The sequence below is a fragment of the Thunnus albacares genome, chromosome 10 (assembly GCF_914725855.1).
Source record: "Thunnus albacares chromosome 10, fThuAlb1.1, whole genome shotgun sequence".
Classification (NCBI taxonomy): domain Eukaryota; kingdom Metazoa; phylum Chordata; class Actinopteri; order Scombriformes; family Scombridae; genus Thunnus; species Thunnus albacares.
The window spans coordinates 9,654,647-9,670,469 of NC_058115.1; the positions used below are offsets into that span (position 1 = coordinate 9,654,647).

The following is a 15,823-nucleotide window of genomic DNA, read 5'->3' on the forward strand; positions in this document are numbered from 1 at the left end:
ACTAAATTGACTTGTCAGCTTCAATCAGACCAGGAACAAAAGGATTCCTGCCAGTTTGAAGTTGACATCATTAATGGGTTTGGGAGGGGGTGAGCTCTGAAGACAAAGGGAGTGCAAGGTCGGGCCGACTTAAAATGCACTTTCATTTTGGCAGGGACGTTAGCTTTTTTTGATTTCAGCCCCTTTACGCCAACATCTTTTCGCGAGTGGCTCTAACTTTCATTATCGCTGGGAACAGAGGGGCGTGTGAGACTTTGTTGTGCTGATGGAGAGAAATGTGACATCCATAATGCATTTCCTATTAGAGGATGCCACGCATGGACACACCTGGCCATGTGTCAGAGAGAGATGGACAGGAAGAGGATGAGAATAAATGGTGTGTTCGTGGTGGAGAGGAAAAAAAAAAAAGGTTACCGAGTAAAGGATACCAATGCAAGAGAAAGCACTGCAAAAGTGGTGATGTGTGAGCAAGTTATCTTCTAGAAAGAAGAGAGAGATGGTGTCAGAGAAGGTTTGGAGTGCCACGGGACATATAAGCCCTTCATGTGACATATGAAATCCACACATAAACCAGCTTTCCTGGTGCATTGTAGCAGTAAAGCCAAATGCTTTGAACATTTAAATCCTCTCCTCTCACTTCTGTGACTTCATCCATCCTCATTTGCTTCTGTTTCCTCTGCTGCATGCCCATCTGCCTCCTCCTTTTTTTCCCTCTTTCATTCTGACCCTGGATAAAGATGGAGTCCCTCATCTCAAATGGTAATAACTTTGGTCCATATGCACACAGCCATCACAAATTGATTACTGTGTAATGCTGCAAGCACTCCCACTTCCTCACTCTCACTCGCTCCTCTGCCATCGTGTGATTTTGCACAAGGCTGACTCCATGTCCAATCCGGCTGTCATTAAACAGCACCCCTGGGTGCACCCCAAACATAAACAAGCCCATCCTAAACCCTCTCTCGCATAATCCTTCCCTTCCCTTCCCCTGCCTCAGTCCTCTCCTACTCCTACCATCTTTGTCTAACACTCACTCGCAACCAGCTTCTCCTTCACCTGTTTTACCCTCAACCACTCATTCCCTTTTATACTCATTCTAATTATACCATTACATTACCATTTCTATTCTCTCATTAGCATTTTTTGTTCTCTCTCTATCACCCCTTCCTTTTCTCAGCCACTGAATACGTTCCACCTTTTTTGCGGCACATAAACAGACAGTGCCCTTGGGGATGGGTTGGAGAGCTCTGTCTTTGTTTGTGTGCACCTCTAACTAACTCTCCATCTGCGGGGAGCCCAGCCAAGCCCAGTAGTGCAAGACAGATAGCTGGCACCATCCCAGACTCTTCTCTAGTTGGCCCCATATCTTCACCCCCGCCTCTCAACTTCTCTTTCCTTCCAGGCTATAGTCCTCCCACAGAGGCGGTTGTCGGCTACCCTCAGGCAGCCTGTCAGGTACTGTAGATGTCCGACCCCTACAATTCCTCCTCCTCAAAACCTTAAACCAAAATCTGCTTCAGATTCCGATGGATATTCAATCCTTTCCAAGCCATATGCTGTGGATGTTCGTCACCGGACTTTCCCCAGGCTCCATCCCCAGGCAACCCCAGGTTCACCTTCAATACGAGCTTACTTCAGAGACTGAATAACCAATAGCACATTTTCTGTATTTAGTCACATCAAAGAACCTTCAAAGAGAGAGGAACTTAAGCATTAGCATTAGTTCAAAAACTGAGTTTCAATCATGTAATTGCCCAAGGCTGTGAGTTAAACCTTGAAAAGAGTTATAATGTTATATGTTGATTTTCTTTGCATTAATTGGTTAGAATCTTTTTCTCTGTATAATATGACAGTGTGAGTATGTATTGAGAAATACAGTCAGGGAGGAAAAATACAGAAATAGCCTGACTCCAGCACATGCTGCATGCTACTTACATGCACGAAAATGAATCATGAAAGGTGCACAACATTATCTGCTAAGCTAAAATACTCTATCTCCTCTGGCATTGATGGACAATCCCCGTGTAGAGTAAGAAGAGAGGTTTTTTTCCACTCACCATTGTCAGGCTCAGATTTCCTGTCATGCTCAGTGTCGGTGAGAGAGAGGGCGGAGTTGGCGCGGCTAGTGAGGCAGGAGCTCTGCTCGGACTTCAAGCCGCGCATCCACATGTGCTGCAGGCCGTGAGCGGGAGAGGGGTCCACCTCCGGCTCCGTGTCCACGTCCGAACCCACGCCCAGGGAGTAGCCGCGGCTGTGGACGTGAGCGGCAGGTCCAGAGCACAACGCCTCCTCCTCCTCCTGATGCTGCTGCTGCTGCTGCTGCTGCTGTGGGTGGATGTGGTAGTCTGGGCTCCTCATCTGCCCAGCCTTACAGAAATCTAGATCTAGAGGCGGAGAAATGGGGAGACATGCAGACTGAGATCATGAAGACATAGACCGGTAAAGCCTCTGATACTGGCATGTGTTTTTATTTGCCTCAGCAACTAAGCTGACCAGGTGTTTGTTAGAGAAAGGCATTTACAAGCCAAACACTGAACATCTCCCAAATTATGTCAAGAGACAGGCTGTTATTTGAACAAGCATTTATTAAAAGTTTTGCAGCAGAAGTCCAAATCAAAATGCCACCCTCGATTTTTCTTAACCATTTGCAGCAAGGCTATATCCTGTTCAGACTGCCTGATGTGTGTTACTGAGCTTGAGATGTATTGAACTGCTGCTCAAACAGAGCACTGATCTCATCTATATTCTCCTTGGTGGGGTGAAGAGATCAGATAAAGATCAAACCTTATTAATATTGACTCAGACTGAGGGAAAAATTGAGCCTCATATGCTTTCAGGTATTAGAACGCCCTCCAATCCCAAGCATCAACCTGTTATCTGAGAACATCAGATATACTGTGTTAGTCCTCTGGTTACACTTCAATTCAATTCAATTCAATTGAGCTCTACTTTTTTTTTCTCTATAGGCAGTTGAGTAAATTTTCTTCCTTGCCAGCTGAGTTTTTCTATTTAGAATGTATAAGTGCAAGTGATGGAACTGATGTAATTTTAAAAAATCAAGGCATAAATTGAAATCTATACAGGTACTACAGTAGCCTGGTACCATAGAGACTCTACTGAATACCGAGAATTCAAGACTTCCTCCTTTTCTCACTTAGTGCAGTTAATATGTGTGTTAGGTCAGGTCCTCTGAACAAGAACTGCAGTGTTTCAATAAAAGCCACAGTCCTGTTGACCACTCCATTGACCAGCGATGTGTCCTGCTGTGCCTGTTTGATGGGGTCAAGACCAACTGTGGCTCACACCACTGTTCTTCTGGAATTAAACCGGCGCAAGATTGGTCACTACTGCCCACTACTGTTTAGCTCAAATTGGCTACAATAGGGCAATTCAAGAGAAAATAGGTTATTTCCTCCTAGCAAAGAAAGAGGATCGACGGGAAACTGAAAAGTCTAGCCATTTTGTTTTGAAACACATTTATAACACATGAAGAGAAGAGCGAGGAGATGTTTGCTGGTGATTAGAAGGAAAATAATATTTTTGAATGACTTCCCATTTTCTGCTATTACAGTCAGTTGCCCTTGACTTACTTCAGCAAAAAATTGACTTTATAATATAAGTACTTTCACACAGCGTTCTAAGTACTTGTCATACGCAAAAATCAAAATGTCAGCTAAAACAGTCTGGGTCATAATGTAATTGAAGATAAACACATCTATTTTTTGTTTCCGCTGCGGATGCAGGGGACATGTCCTGCTCACTTTTTCAAAATCCTGTAAGAATTCAGTTTGATTTACTCACTAAAGTCTCTCTAAAAAGCATCACCTTGCCGTCCAGCTGCCATAATCCAGATGTGAGAAGCTCTGAGATGGTACTAAAGTTGATGCACTCATCTGAGTCACCTTTAATTAATACTGTACAGCAATAAGCATTTTGACCAACAGTGAGGTAGCGTTTTATGGACGTTTTTTGCCCTGGGTTTTGTCTCTCAGGCTACATGCTTAGTCTACAGTACACAGCCAGAGAGAAAGAGGTGCAGCCACAATTCTGAGCTGAGAAAGGTACTTCCACCTTCTCTGTATGTTTTTCACCAAAAAAAATCATTTATTTTATATTTGATTTACTACTTATATTCTCCTAAAAAGACACTGGAAAGGAACATTAATCAAAGATAAGCAAGTGCAAGGCAGTGCTCATTTTAGCAAAGATGCAAATGTAAGATTATACACCAATGAAACATAATTTGAATAACATAATGTAATTTTTCAGAATTTTGGAATGCATGATGATCAATTTCACCATAAAGTGTTATGAACTAGATTGATATAAATGTATATAAATGCAGGAAATAGCATTCACATAGTTTCAGTTTTTGATGCCCCCCCCCCCCCAACTGCTCCAAACATACACCCGATATTTATTTTATTTTATGCATTTAAGTGATAAAAGACCCACAAATAAGCATTTACATGATCTCTTTTCATAATGATGCATTCATTTATACTCAGATCCTGTTAACCTTAACCCTAACCCAACATTTATACTGTAATTAATTTCTGGTTTTGTAAACACAGCGTTGAAAACCTTGAATGAACTACACTGAGTTTAAATTATTTTATTCAGCTGTCTTCAGTACTGATGAAGGGTCACTGAGCTATAGATACAGCCATGACACTAATATAAAGAGTATAAATCCAATATAGAGAATATAGATATATCTCTGAAAAGAGGTGATGTAGGATTAAATGGACAGAGAAAAATGTGTGACATTAGGGAAAATAAACAGATAGGAGATGGGAGGGAAGGAGGGGAAAAGAAAGGAGGAGATGGTGAGATGCAGAGGTTTAAAAGATAAAGGAAATTATAAAGAACATGGGCTGGGAATTAGAGGAGAAATGAACTGGCTGATCTTTGTCAGGAACACGGTAATCCATTAAAAACATCACTAGAGGCGATGTCCCCTCTTAACAGTTGGTAACTTAGGTAGGGTATACTATATATAACTCTGTAGCCCAAAGATGAACAGATGTGCTTCGCAGAACCGGCTGCCATTGACATTTCAAAGGCTGCTTTGGGGGGTCTTTTGCACCTTACCATATGACAGCGATGGCAGGGGATGTTGTTTGTTATGGAAACAGAAAGGCAGAATAATTGTTGAAAAAGGCAAATTCTCTTTGACACTGCAATGTTCAGGAGGACACAGTAGCAACACGATGATGACTGATGGCCATTGATGGGTTGCTGTATGGCGAACAATACGACAAAATCCATAGCAGGTGGCATTCAAACCATGAAATCCCCGGAGCGGCCTGCTTGTCAGGACTTGTAACTGTTATGAATGGTTAATGTTGCTTGTTAGCATAGTGGGTAGGTCTTGCAGAGTAGCAGGAGGTTGGGGTGAAGGAAAGAGTATCTATTGATCACTATGAACCCTGCACAGCGGCGTTCTCCTGATGAGGTGCAGCTTCTCTCTTAACACCACACATGACCTGCATAAAGGCCATCCATCACAGCACGCACTGGCCCATTTCTCCTCCTGTCACCGGCAGGGGAGAATTTTTCGGTGTGTATGTGTCAACGTGCCTTTGCATGTGTGCCTATGTCCCACCGTGTCTGTATCTGTGAGTGTGTGTGTAATGAAGGGTGGTGTTCCACCCCAGGTGAGGCCAGAGAGGTTTGGGGTTGACCTAGTTTAGCTGTGGGAGAGAAATATCACCTCCGTGGAGAAGAGGTAATTGGCTGCCTCCGACTGTCCTTCTGGCTCATTGTGGACTGTAATAGGTAATTCACATAGGCCCTCTTAAAGACCTCTGCGAGTGTGTGTGTGTGTCTGGCTCCAGTATATGTATGTCTTTTTGTGCCAGTATCCATTTGAGTCCACATGCAGCATCTGTGTAACAGTGGATGTATATTTTTAGGTAAATACATCTTGCCAAAGCATGCCCTGAGCATGCACACACTGCGTGATACCTGGCTGGGGTTGGCTGTAGTTGCTCTGTCTTTCCCGGTGTGAACCAAGGGTGAGGCGTAGCTCGTGTGTGTAGTCAGGCAGGGTTTCGCGTGAGGTGTAGGAGCGGTGGTGGGCGCGGCCGTCCTCGCTCTCGTCAGACGAACTGGTGTACGACATCTCCATTTCATGGCGCCCCTTCGACAACGGCTGGTAGGGTTTACTGTCCATCTCCTCCATGGCTTGTAGGGTTCCGCTTAGTCACTCAGCACAGCCACAGCACAGAGCACAGACTCTACAGGCAGGAGAGGTGAGAAAAATGGCGGGAAAGCGGGAAAGGGAGGAAGGGAGAATGCAAAGGACAGTAAGGAGGAAGAAGGGTGGGCCGGTGGAGGAAAATGAAAGGGAACAGGGGAGTGAACAGACAGAATAGAGGAGAAAAATAGCACAAGAAGTGTGTTATTGAACACAGCGGAACAATATTGCAACATCTGCTCATTCCAATTACAGCGGGCATTCATAAACAGTTTTTGGCTTCTTTAATATTTCACACCAAAGGCTAGTTCCAAATCAATACACTCAGAGGGGACCGCCATGGTGGCCATTATGTCCGGATGTGTTTGAAGAGAAATTGGCCAAAATCAAGCGCAGCGTTCTGTTCTGTCAGTTGTGGTTTCTGTTTTCTCCAGCTATTGTAAGCTTTATCTCTCTTTTACAGACAACCATTGACAAGTTCTGGATAAATCAACAAATTTGTAGCTGAGACCCATGTCTGTCACTTTCATTAAACACTGTGACTCACCAGATTCTAAAGTAATGATGAAACACTATTAGACACCAGTCTTTACAGTGTCATTGTCCTCTCAAATTGAGTAATGATAAATCAGCTCTTTCTGTTCTATTCAGCTCAGATTCCCTTGTTCTTCCCTCAACCACATCAAAATCTACTTCTGATAACGTCCGGCGCAATATGCTTATACCGCCATAACTAATGATTGATTGGGACAACGATTAGAGCACAGAAGAAGTGATTAGAAAATACTTCATTCATATTAGTTCTCTTTCACTGTGCCCTGCCTGAGGCCTTTCCAGCCTATTTCCTGCAGATATAAAGCTTCTAAATGGAGCTTGAGAGGGTCATTGCTCATAGAGACAAAGTGCTATGGTATTGACCTCTTCAGGGAGTCCTGTAGTCCATATATCAAAGCCATTAGAGCGTGCCTGCTCAATACCTCAGAGATCTGCAGCACAGGGTGATCACCACTAGTCTGATACAAGTTTACAGCTGACCTTTCTACCACTGCAGTAATGCTTTTATTCCACCTGAAAGACTCCTTCCCCTGGCCTCACGCTCACCCTCCTCATTCCCCACATGCATGCACATGCACACACGCACGAGTTTGCATGCACACGTGCACACACAGACCGCCTGCTGACCCCTGACAGCAAAGAGCCAAAAAACGGGTCGCTCGCACGTTCATCCCACTCTCACCCTCACCCACCCCACTCCCCCCTCCCCCCGGAGACATTATCATAGCGCAGATGATCTGTAAAAGCTCTACACTTGTCTTCCATCTTGTTCCTTTGTTTTCTCTTTAATGATAACACAAAGCATAACAATGCCTTTAAAATACACGACCGCATATTGCGTCCAATTATCTTAGCCGTACTGTAGTATACAGTGAGCTCTTACGACTCTCTCACACACACACATACACACACACACACACACTTGTGATTCCCTGCAATCACGATGCCTTTCATTTTGATTGGCAGGAGTTATTGCAAGGAATCAAAGCCCGCTATTATCTCAGCTGCCCTGTCAGAAAGGGATTGACTGGTGTCACCTTCTCTCTGGTACAGCGAGGAGCGAGTATACATTACCCTGTGAGCTCTGAGCTTGCTGCAGGCACTGACTGCTGTCTGTCTCCACAGAGGCCTCTCTGTCCCGTTTTATGTCTGTCACACACTTACACGCAAGAATGAAAGCATGCAATCCTGCATACGGGTGCACCATCTTGTTCCCTCATCATGTCTGCACACGTACATACACACATAAACATACACACAAGCACGCATGAAGACCGTTTAGCGAACGTTTTGCTCAGTACATGTAGTCCTGCTTGTATATTGACGTGTACAATGTAAAATGCACACTTCACCTTCACATCTTGGTTAATCCCCTTCACTCTTTCACTCCTCTTTCACCATCCATCTTTTCTGTACCGGTCTGACTCTGCTCTCCGCCTTCCCTCTTATCCTCGTTCTTCCTCCCCTACCTTACACGCTTTCCACCCTCCATCTCGTCCTCAGAGGCCCCTGCATTTAGAGAAGTAAGCCTGCTGGCGGGGGTTATTCCAGCTAATTCTAGCCCACAGTGGGGTGCCCATTAGGGGGGCTGATTCTTGGTTTTGATGTCAAAACCTGGAGGTTGTTTCCTAGAGCCAAGCTCACTTCAAACAAGACACATGGGCGTTCTGTAGGACAAGACAGAATGTGCCACCTGAGCACAACACCACACTTGATTTGGAATTGAGGAACAACCACCTCGGGGCGTAGGAGGCACCAGAGTTTCACTATGAGTAACTATTCATAGAAAACAGACAAGGGCAGTCCTGGAAAGGTCTGAGGATATTGAAATAATTAGCACCATGCTGGAGTAAATTTTTAATATCAGAATCTTCAAAACCTTCACTACAAGATTTGTATCATAGCTCTCATGATTTTTTTATGTACATGTAGAGCAACGGACTACACAGTGCACTGAGGGATCCCCTTAGTGAAGCTGCCTAACTAAGTGCTTCACTGATTGCATCAGTATACTGCCAGCAACTGACAACTGATCTTAATTATCTTCATGCACGTGTAGCCCCAGTGTAAATGAAAGGGACTAAAACAGGTTAGTTCCTAATATAGTTGGAATAAATAGTTAAACAGTTCTAAATAATACTGAGGTCAAACAGTGGGGTAAACTAAATAAAAAAACACAGATTGTGCCTATAGTTTCAGGCCGTAGGTAAAGAAGCGGAGTAAAACGGAGGAGAGATGCAAAGAAGAGAGAGAAACACAGAGTGGGAGAAACGTTGAGAAACTCTTGGGTAGATCGCCTGGTGAATGTTTAAGTAAACAGCAGAAAGCTGTAGCTGTAGACTATAATGGGCATTTCTTGCACGATCACAGTTGATTTGGGCAAATGTTTTATGCGAGTGTGTCTGCGCTAAGCTTAAGTTAGTGAGTCACTATCTTAGAGGATGCCATTGTTGACCAGAAAGGACTGTTTGCGTGCTTCCTGACAAGAATTCCACCTCTGCTGCCGTGTGGTTTCATCTCTCAGACCACAAACTGTTTCTCCAGGACTGATGCTGAACTGTGAGTTGGGATTTCTGTGTCTTTGCTCTGCTGAGGATAAGGATTCTGAGAGCCAAGCACAGGCCTGCAACTTTTTATTTTTATTTTTGTTTTTACGTGTGTGTGAGTGTGAGTGTGTGTGTGCTGTGGGCCCACTGTGGTGTTTAGAGTCTAGTCAAGTATTTGATCTGAGTCTGCGGTAGAGAAATGGTGCTAAAAGGAGGAGAAATAGGGATTCAAAGAAATCTGAGGGGATTTAAGTTTTGTGTTGTAATATTTTGATTTAAGCCAAGTTCTGCATATTTTTTCAGGTAATTAATTGATTTGCTACTTTTGGTAAAGATAATTTTGTTTAGTATTATTTGAAATGTGACTATTTGTTATTTTAAACGGGTCTAAATTGTGTTATTTGTGTTTTTGTTTCCTTTCAACTAAATGGGTGAATATTATTTGTACATTCCAAAAAGCAGCCAGTAAACTGTTTAAAATACAGCACAGTCAATTAAATAGATCTACTGCTAAGTTTGATAGTTTCTTTGTTTATTATTAGGATATTAACAGGTAAACTTTCATGGTAGCTACCTTAGGAAACTGAACCCAAACGCCCCATCATTCCAGTCTAAAGTTAGTTATAGCAGCTTAAGCATAATATAGAGTGTCATGGTGCAACACATATATGTAAAATTCATGGACTTCAATTATTAATGCATACCAACCTACTCTATTAACCACAGTACACTACTGTATGTCTACTCAATAGAATATTAATTTATTAAACAGACAATACAGTATTGCTGTAAAGACAAAGTTGGAGATTGAGATGCATCTCGTGTGGGTTTGCGTGCTCTACTAATGGAATAACAGAGAAAATATGCAGTGACAGTGTATGTATATGTTACTGTATGATTTTATTTCCAATTTAATGCTAATCTATAATTCATCAGAGTGTAATGAACTCTTCACCACTTGGTTTAAAATTAATACAAAGTGACAACGCTGAGTGAAACACATGCCTCACATTACATTGTTGCCCCCCTCCTCCTCCTCCCCTCATCTACTGCTAACCCGTTTCTTTCTGTCTTTTTATCACCCGCTCTCTCTCTCTCTCTCTCTAACATACACACAACACATACAACCATGCGGGAGTGATAATCCATCACTACACAGTTGCAATAATAACTAATGGGACCCTTCACCCACTTGATCCCCTCCTATCCATCCATTTACTCAAACAGTGCAACCATAGACCAGTGGGCTGTTTTCACAAATCTGCTTAGAGAAGTGATAGAGGCTCAAATACACAGTTGCTTTTAAACAGGATTTACGCTCCAAACCATCTCCAGAGGGGCGGGGTCCCTAAGATGTCCGACAACAACAACAAAAACGCAAGCAGCAACGGCGGAGATTGTCATGTGTAAAGGCAAGGACCATGAGGACGAGTCAAAACCGATTTACACTTTCCAATCTCAAATGAATGTGCTGAAATCACGACGAACAGGAAGAGAGGGCATGCAAAATGGAAAAAAAAAAAAAAAAAAAAAGAGCGAGAGAGAGAGATACAGAGAGAGGATTGGGGCCAGGCAGAGGCAGAGAAATTGAGTTTCACATTGGTAAATAAACAAGGAGGATGGGGAGAGCAGAGTGCCATCCAACAATATTAGCTCCTCAGATTATTGATACAGCATAGTTCCAGGATTACAAATACATTTCCACCATGCAGAGAAGGTCTTATTTTCATAACAGCCTGGAGACCCCCAGTGAGTAGGGAGCTACTTTCTTTGTTAGCTTTGGCCTTTGCACATTTCCATGAAGCTTGTTTGCACAGAGACGAGCTAATCCCGCTCGCTAAACAGGCCTCGCAAGCCGCAGGAATGACGATGAGAAACCTTGAAAAATATATTCATACTAAAGCATAAAACTTTAACTCGTCGCCGCAGATGCTCTCCGAAGTGAAGTCGTGACAATCCCGGTGTTGTTTGCAGGTTCTCATTTTGTCTGCCATTACAATGGCTTAATCATCAGAAGGAATCGAGATGCAGTCTGTAGCAGCAAATGCAGATCCAGGTTACAGGTCCTACGAGAGTAAACAGTGAGCTGTCAGAGAGAGACGCCTCTCCTGGAGTGAAGGTGTGTGTGTGTGTCTGTGGAAAGATGGTGGGATAGAGCTTAAAGAGATATCTGTTCCATTCGTTAGCACCACCATGGCTCCTGAGGCATATGACAGGGACACCTCAGACGAGAGACCCTGAAGGACCCACAGGACCCTGTTATACCTAAACCACCTGAAACACAACAAAACAATGCACCGCCCACTGGGAGCCCTCGGCACCTGGCAAGAGGCAGGAGAGGAGGGATGAATGGAGAATGAGGATAAAAAAGAGTGATGGAGAGATTTCACAGTAAAAATGGGGAGAACTGAACGATAGAGAGATTGCCAAGTGAGACGTGGAGTGATAGAAGGTTTTAATTAGTGGATAAGGGCTCGCTATCTGTGGGCGGCAGCACTCTCGTCACGTAGTTGTGCTTTCATAGCTGACCAACCCTGAAATCTCTTGCTGCTAATGCCGAGTTTACCAGCAGAACCCATACTGTAGTGTATACACACACACACTCGCGCACACACCGGCACACACACCACTAGAACTCATCATACATACAGTACAGTAATCCTGATATGATACAAAGATGAAACACATACTAACACACACTCAATGCCCCTGCACCCACGCACACTTATAGCATTCACACTGACAAACAACACACTTGAACACCCACACGCCATAGAGAAAGAGAAAAGGCCAGTAAAGATTGTATTGTGTGAACCCCCTGCTCGTGGTTTTTCTGCACCGCCTTAACCATTCAGCCACCAGAGTGCTGCCTACCTCCATTATCCCTCACACAGTAACACCCAAGGTTAATGCATGTATGTACAAAGCGAGTCATTTACGTGACACAGCAGCGCCGGCGAGCTCGAATGTGTGCCCACTAGCGTCGGAATGAGAGCGTGACCAAGAAGCGGTGGAAATCAGTGCGTGTGTGTGTGTGTGTGTGTGTCCAAGTCCACTCGCAGAGCAGATCAGTTCTTGTCAGAAGCTGTCAGGAGCCAGGAAACCATCCTGGACCATTTGACTATTTATAGTGTACATGGGTCAGATCTCACATCGGCACTGCATTCCTGAGCAGCGTGGAGAAATCCATAAGGTCTTACACTATTCATGCCCTCTGAATGTGGCCTAGAGCGAGGAAGTAGCTGCTTTAACTTTTCAAAGACCGTTTTTATATCTTGACTACAGTTAAAACTTTTCTTTCTTTTAGATCTTGACTAAGGTATAACTTTTTTTTCCCCACTGCTTCTTACCAGACTACCAGTTTCTTTTCATGATATCCACTTCTACTCTCTCTCTCTCTGTCTCTCTCTCTCTGATCTAAAGCCCGCTGCTGATTCCCCAGAAGACCAGGGAGCAAACAAAAAACACAAACAGGCGAGAATACGCAACAGCACAATTGCCCCCTACGCGCATTCACATGCACAACAACACATTAACTCACAAGGACACACAGACATTTGACCACAAATGCACAGACACACACGAGGAGCAAGAGACACCACCCAAAACCACTTAATCAATATTCCTGACAAGGCAAAGCCTTATTCAACACATTTGATATTCCTCCTCTCTCGCAAGATAAATACATGTCACTGTCCTCCTAGAAGGACTAAAAGGCTGTTCACACTAACTCGCTTTGCAAATAAAGCATTACATCAAGACTGACAACCTCCTAAGCTCTCTGCATCAGCCACTTCTTGGTAAAAAGCCTCTTTCAATAATGCATTTGACCACTAAAACCTCCAACACCCAAAGAAAAGCAAAGTGGCAGCATTATAGATGCAGAATTAATTGATAAATCAATGCCTTTGATTCCAGAAATTGGATTTGGTGATTAGACAGTATTTCCTGCGCACCTCCTTTATGAAGTTGTTGATTACAGAGAAATGAGTGAGTAAAGAGCATTATCCCTGCAGAGGAGTAACTGAAAAGATCTACTAGCTACTGAGCAGCATTACAGATTGATTTCTGAATGCTAAGTGGGCTAATCTTCCATCTACATGTTACATTGCGATGCTTGTCATTTGGAAAACCCAGGCAGTACGTGGGAGTAGAAGGATTTTTGTGATGTTCCCAATCCAGTCCAGTCCAGAGCGCTCCCTGTGGCTTCTCTTTCTCCTCAGATCTGTTCTCAGCCCTCACCTCCTCTGTGATTCTCCTGGCCTCTTGCAGGCTCAGGACATGTGGTGGATTGAAGTTCATGCGCATGCCAGTTCAATAATTTAAGGTTCATGCAGATATCATTTCAATAAATTAAAGGTTAACATGTATTGTTAATTTTTGGAATTAATAGTGCAGTTTTAAAATTATTAGAAAACTTCAAAAATTCATGTGAGGAATTCATTAGTAGAATTAAACCAACAGGGGTAATGCAGTAAGAGAAAAGAAGGGAAAATGTCCTGAATAAAAATTTAAGCCGATGAAAAACAGTAAAATAGTCTGAGATCTAAACCGAGGGAAGCCTCTAAATCTGCCGAGAAGATGACGGGCAATTTGTCCTCAGTGATTGACTGCTTATCTCTGTAAAAGTCCAGAAGAGGGAGCTCTTGTCCCGGCTGCGTCATTCTCCATAAAGATACCAGAGAGTGAACATCGTGAACACTATCTTTATTGACTCTCTCCCTTTTCAGGCACAAAAAACACGTTAAAGTTGCCAACATGTGTCGAATAAGTTGGTAAATGCTTTGGGTTCAGTTTAACATGTTAGCAACTGCTACAGATTAGCTACGGATAGTTAGCAATGGCGGCACAACATGTTTTCAGCATAACTACATTAAGTGGAAACATTGTGTGAGCCACAGGTTTTGGGTGAAACTTAATCTGGGAACAGAGGAAGTTATCATGGCACAGAGACATTTTATATTGCTTAATATTGAGCATTGGGTTGTGGGTTCAGGCTATAACCAGGAATAGACATGTCTGCTAGTTGGATTGTGAATGTACATGTGAACAGTGTTATGGGAACTTTTACTGAAATTTACCGCTGTAACCTACTGGTTATTACTAAAATAGCTACTTGAAAGAGGTACTTATTTTTATGTATTTTGGACTGAGTTGTTATACAAAAATGTTATTTAAGACTTATGCGTAGGAGGTGAAGTTGCAGCCATGTCTGCCAGACTAAAGGGGAAGTTTAACAGAATCATTTAGCTGTGAGAGTTCATTCTGTATATTCTCATCTGTATATTGTTTGTTTACTGGTGACAGCACGATTAGATTTATAGGTCTGTTCAAAAATACACATTTTGTGTATAAAGCACCTTGAAGGAAGTTGAGATGATTTATGTTGGACTGCAACTGAAATGGAAGGTAATGGTAATAGACAACTATTGTGAAAATGATTATGGCTATACTATTAATATGTTTTCGTCTTTGTCAACAAAAGTTTGAAGTATTCACCATAAAGACGCCAGAGAGTGAACATCGTGAGCACCATCTTTATTGATTTTCTCGCTTTTCAGGGTATAACAAACACAGGCAGAACTCAGCAGCCTTGCACAGGAAAATGCTCCCTAACAAAAAGAGGAGCGGCTCAACAAAGGCCACAAGACTCAGCTGGGAGCGAACCGTGGTCCAGGTAGTGCTCTTTTGTGAGTCGATGAGACAGAAATGTGTGTGGGCTGAATACATTCATCCATATGCCTGTTCGGTGTAAAGAAACCATAAATGCACCTCAAGGTTATAGCATACGGTTTGGTTATCCACGCTCTCAGACAGACATGGGAATTCAACCCACCAAGTACAGTATGAATGCCAGGTTGTTAGAAATCTAAGTGATGTTTTCTGCCCTGAATCCCCCTATGTGTGTGTCACAGTTTTACTAGATAACAAATCATTTAAGCTTGAAATCAATAGCACATACTGTAAAATGTAGTCATTTTAAGCAAATTTTCTATTCAATACCATATACTGTGCTTTGTTTTTCATTTATCCCACATCTTATTTCCCATTTGCAGCCTTTTCTCTCTAAAAATTTGCTAGGCAAAACTACATCAGGCATGTTCCCTAAAAATTTGCATTTCTCATTTTGTTGCTTGTCAGATGAATCATTGTGCCTTCTGAGCACATTTAAGAGAACAACATAAGAATTTTACAAACAATTCCTTTTCTAGGCACATCGGGTCGGGATGACATGCAGTGCATGCTGTAAAATGTGGGATTTCAGGATTATTACATCTGGAGACAACATGCATTAGGCCTGCTTTACTTGAAAAAAATGGCTGTACACTGCTGCCATGATTTTCTTGGAGTAGATATCGGCTTTTTGCTCGAATCACTTTTCTTTGTGCAGTTTGGCTTGGCGTTCTGGCAGAGAATACGTGTCTCTGCAGTCAGAAGTCAATTTGGGTGATGATACACATACTTGAAATACATCCCAGAGTTCATGGTGGATCAAGACTCATTCTGAAATTAAACCTGA

At 42.9% G+C, this 15,823-nt stretch overlaps 1 protein-coding gene across 3 annotated transcripts in view; it reads right to left on the minus strand.

Moving 5' to 3' along the window:
- tenm1 (teneurin transmembrane protein 1) overlaps positions 1 to 15,823 on the minus strand; it is a 189,164-nt gene that overhangs the window by 143,904 nt on the left and 29,437 nt on the right. For all 3 annotated transcript variants that reach the window (XM_044362786.1, XM_044362784.1, XM_044362785.1), the window contains 2 exons: positions 5,971 to 6,242; positions 2,058 to 2,384 (listed from right to left, as the gene is read on the minus strand). In XM_044362786.1, the coding sequence (XP_044218721.1) occupies positions 2,058 to 2,384; positions 5,971 to 6,187 (544 nt within the window). In that variant the 5' untranslated portion in view covers positions 6,188 to 6,242. The remainder of the gene's footprint in view (positions 1 to 2,057; positions 2,385 to 5,970; positions 6,243 to 15,823) is intronic.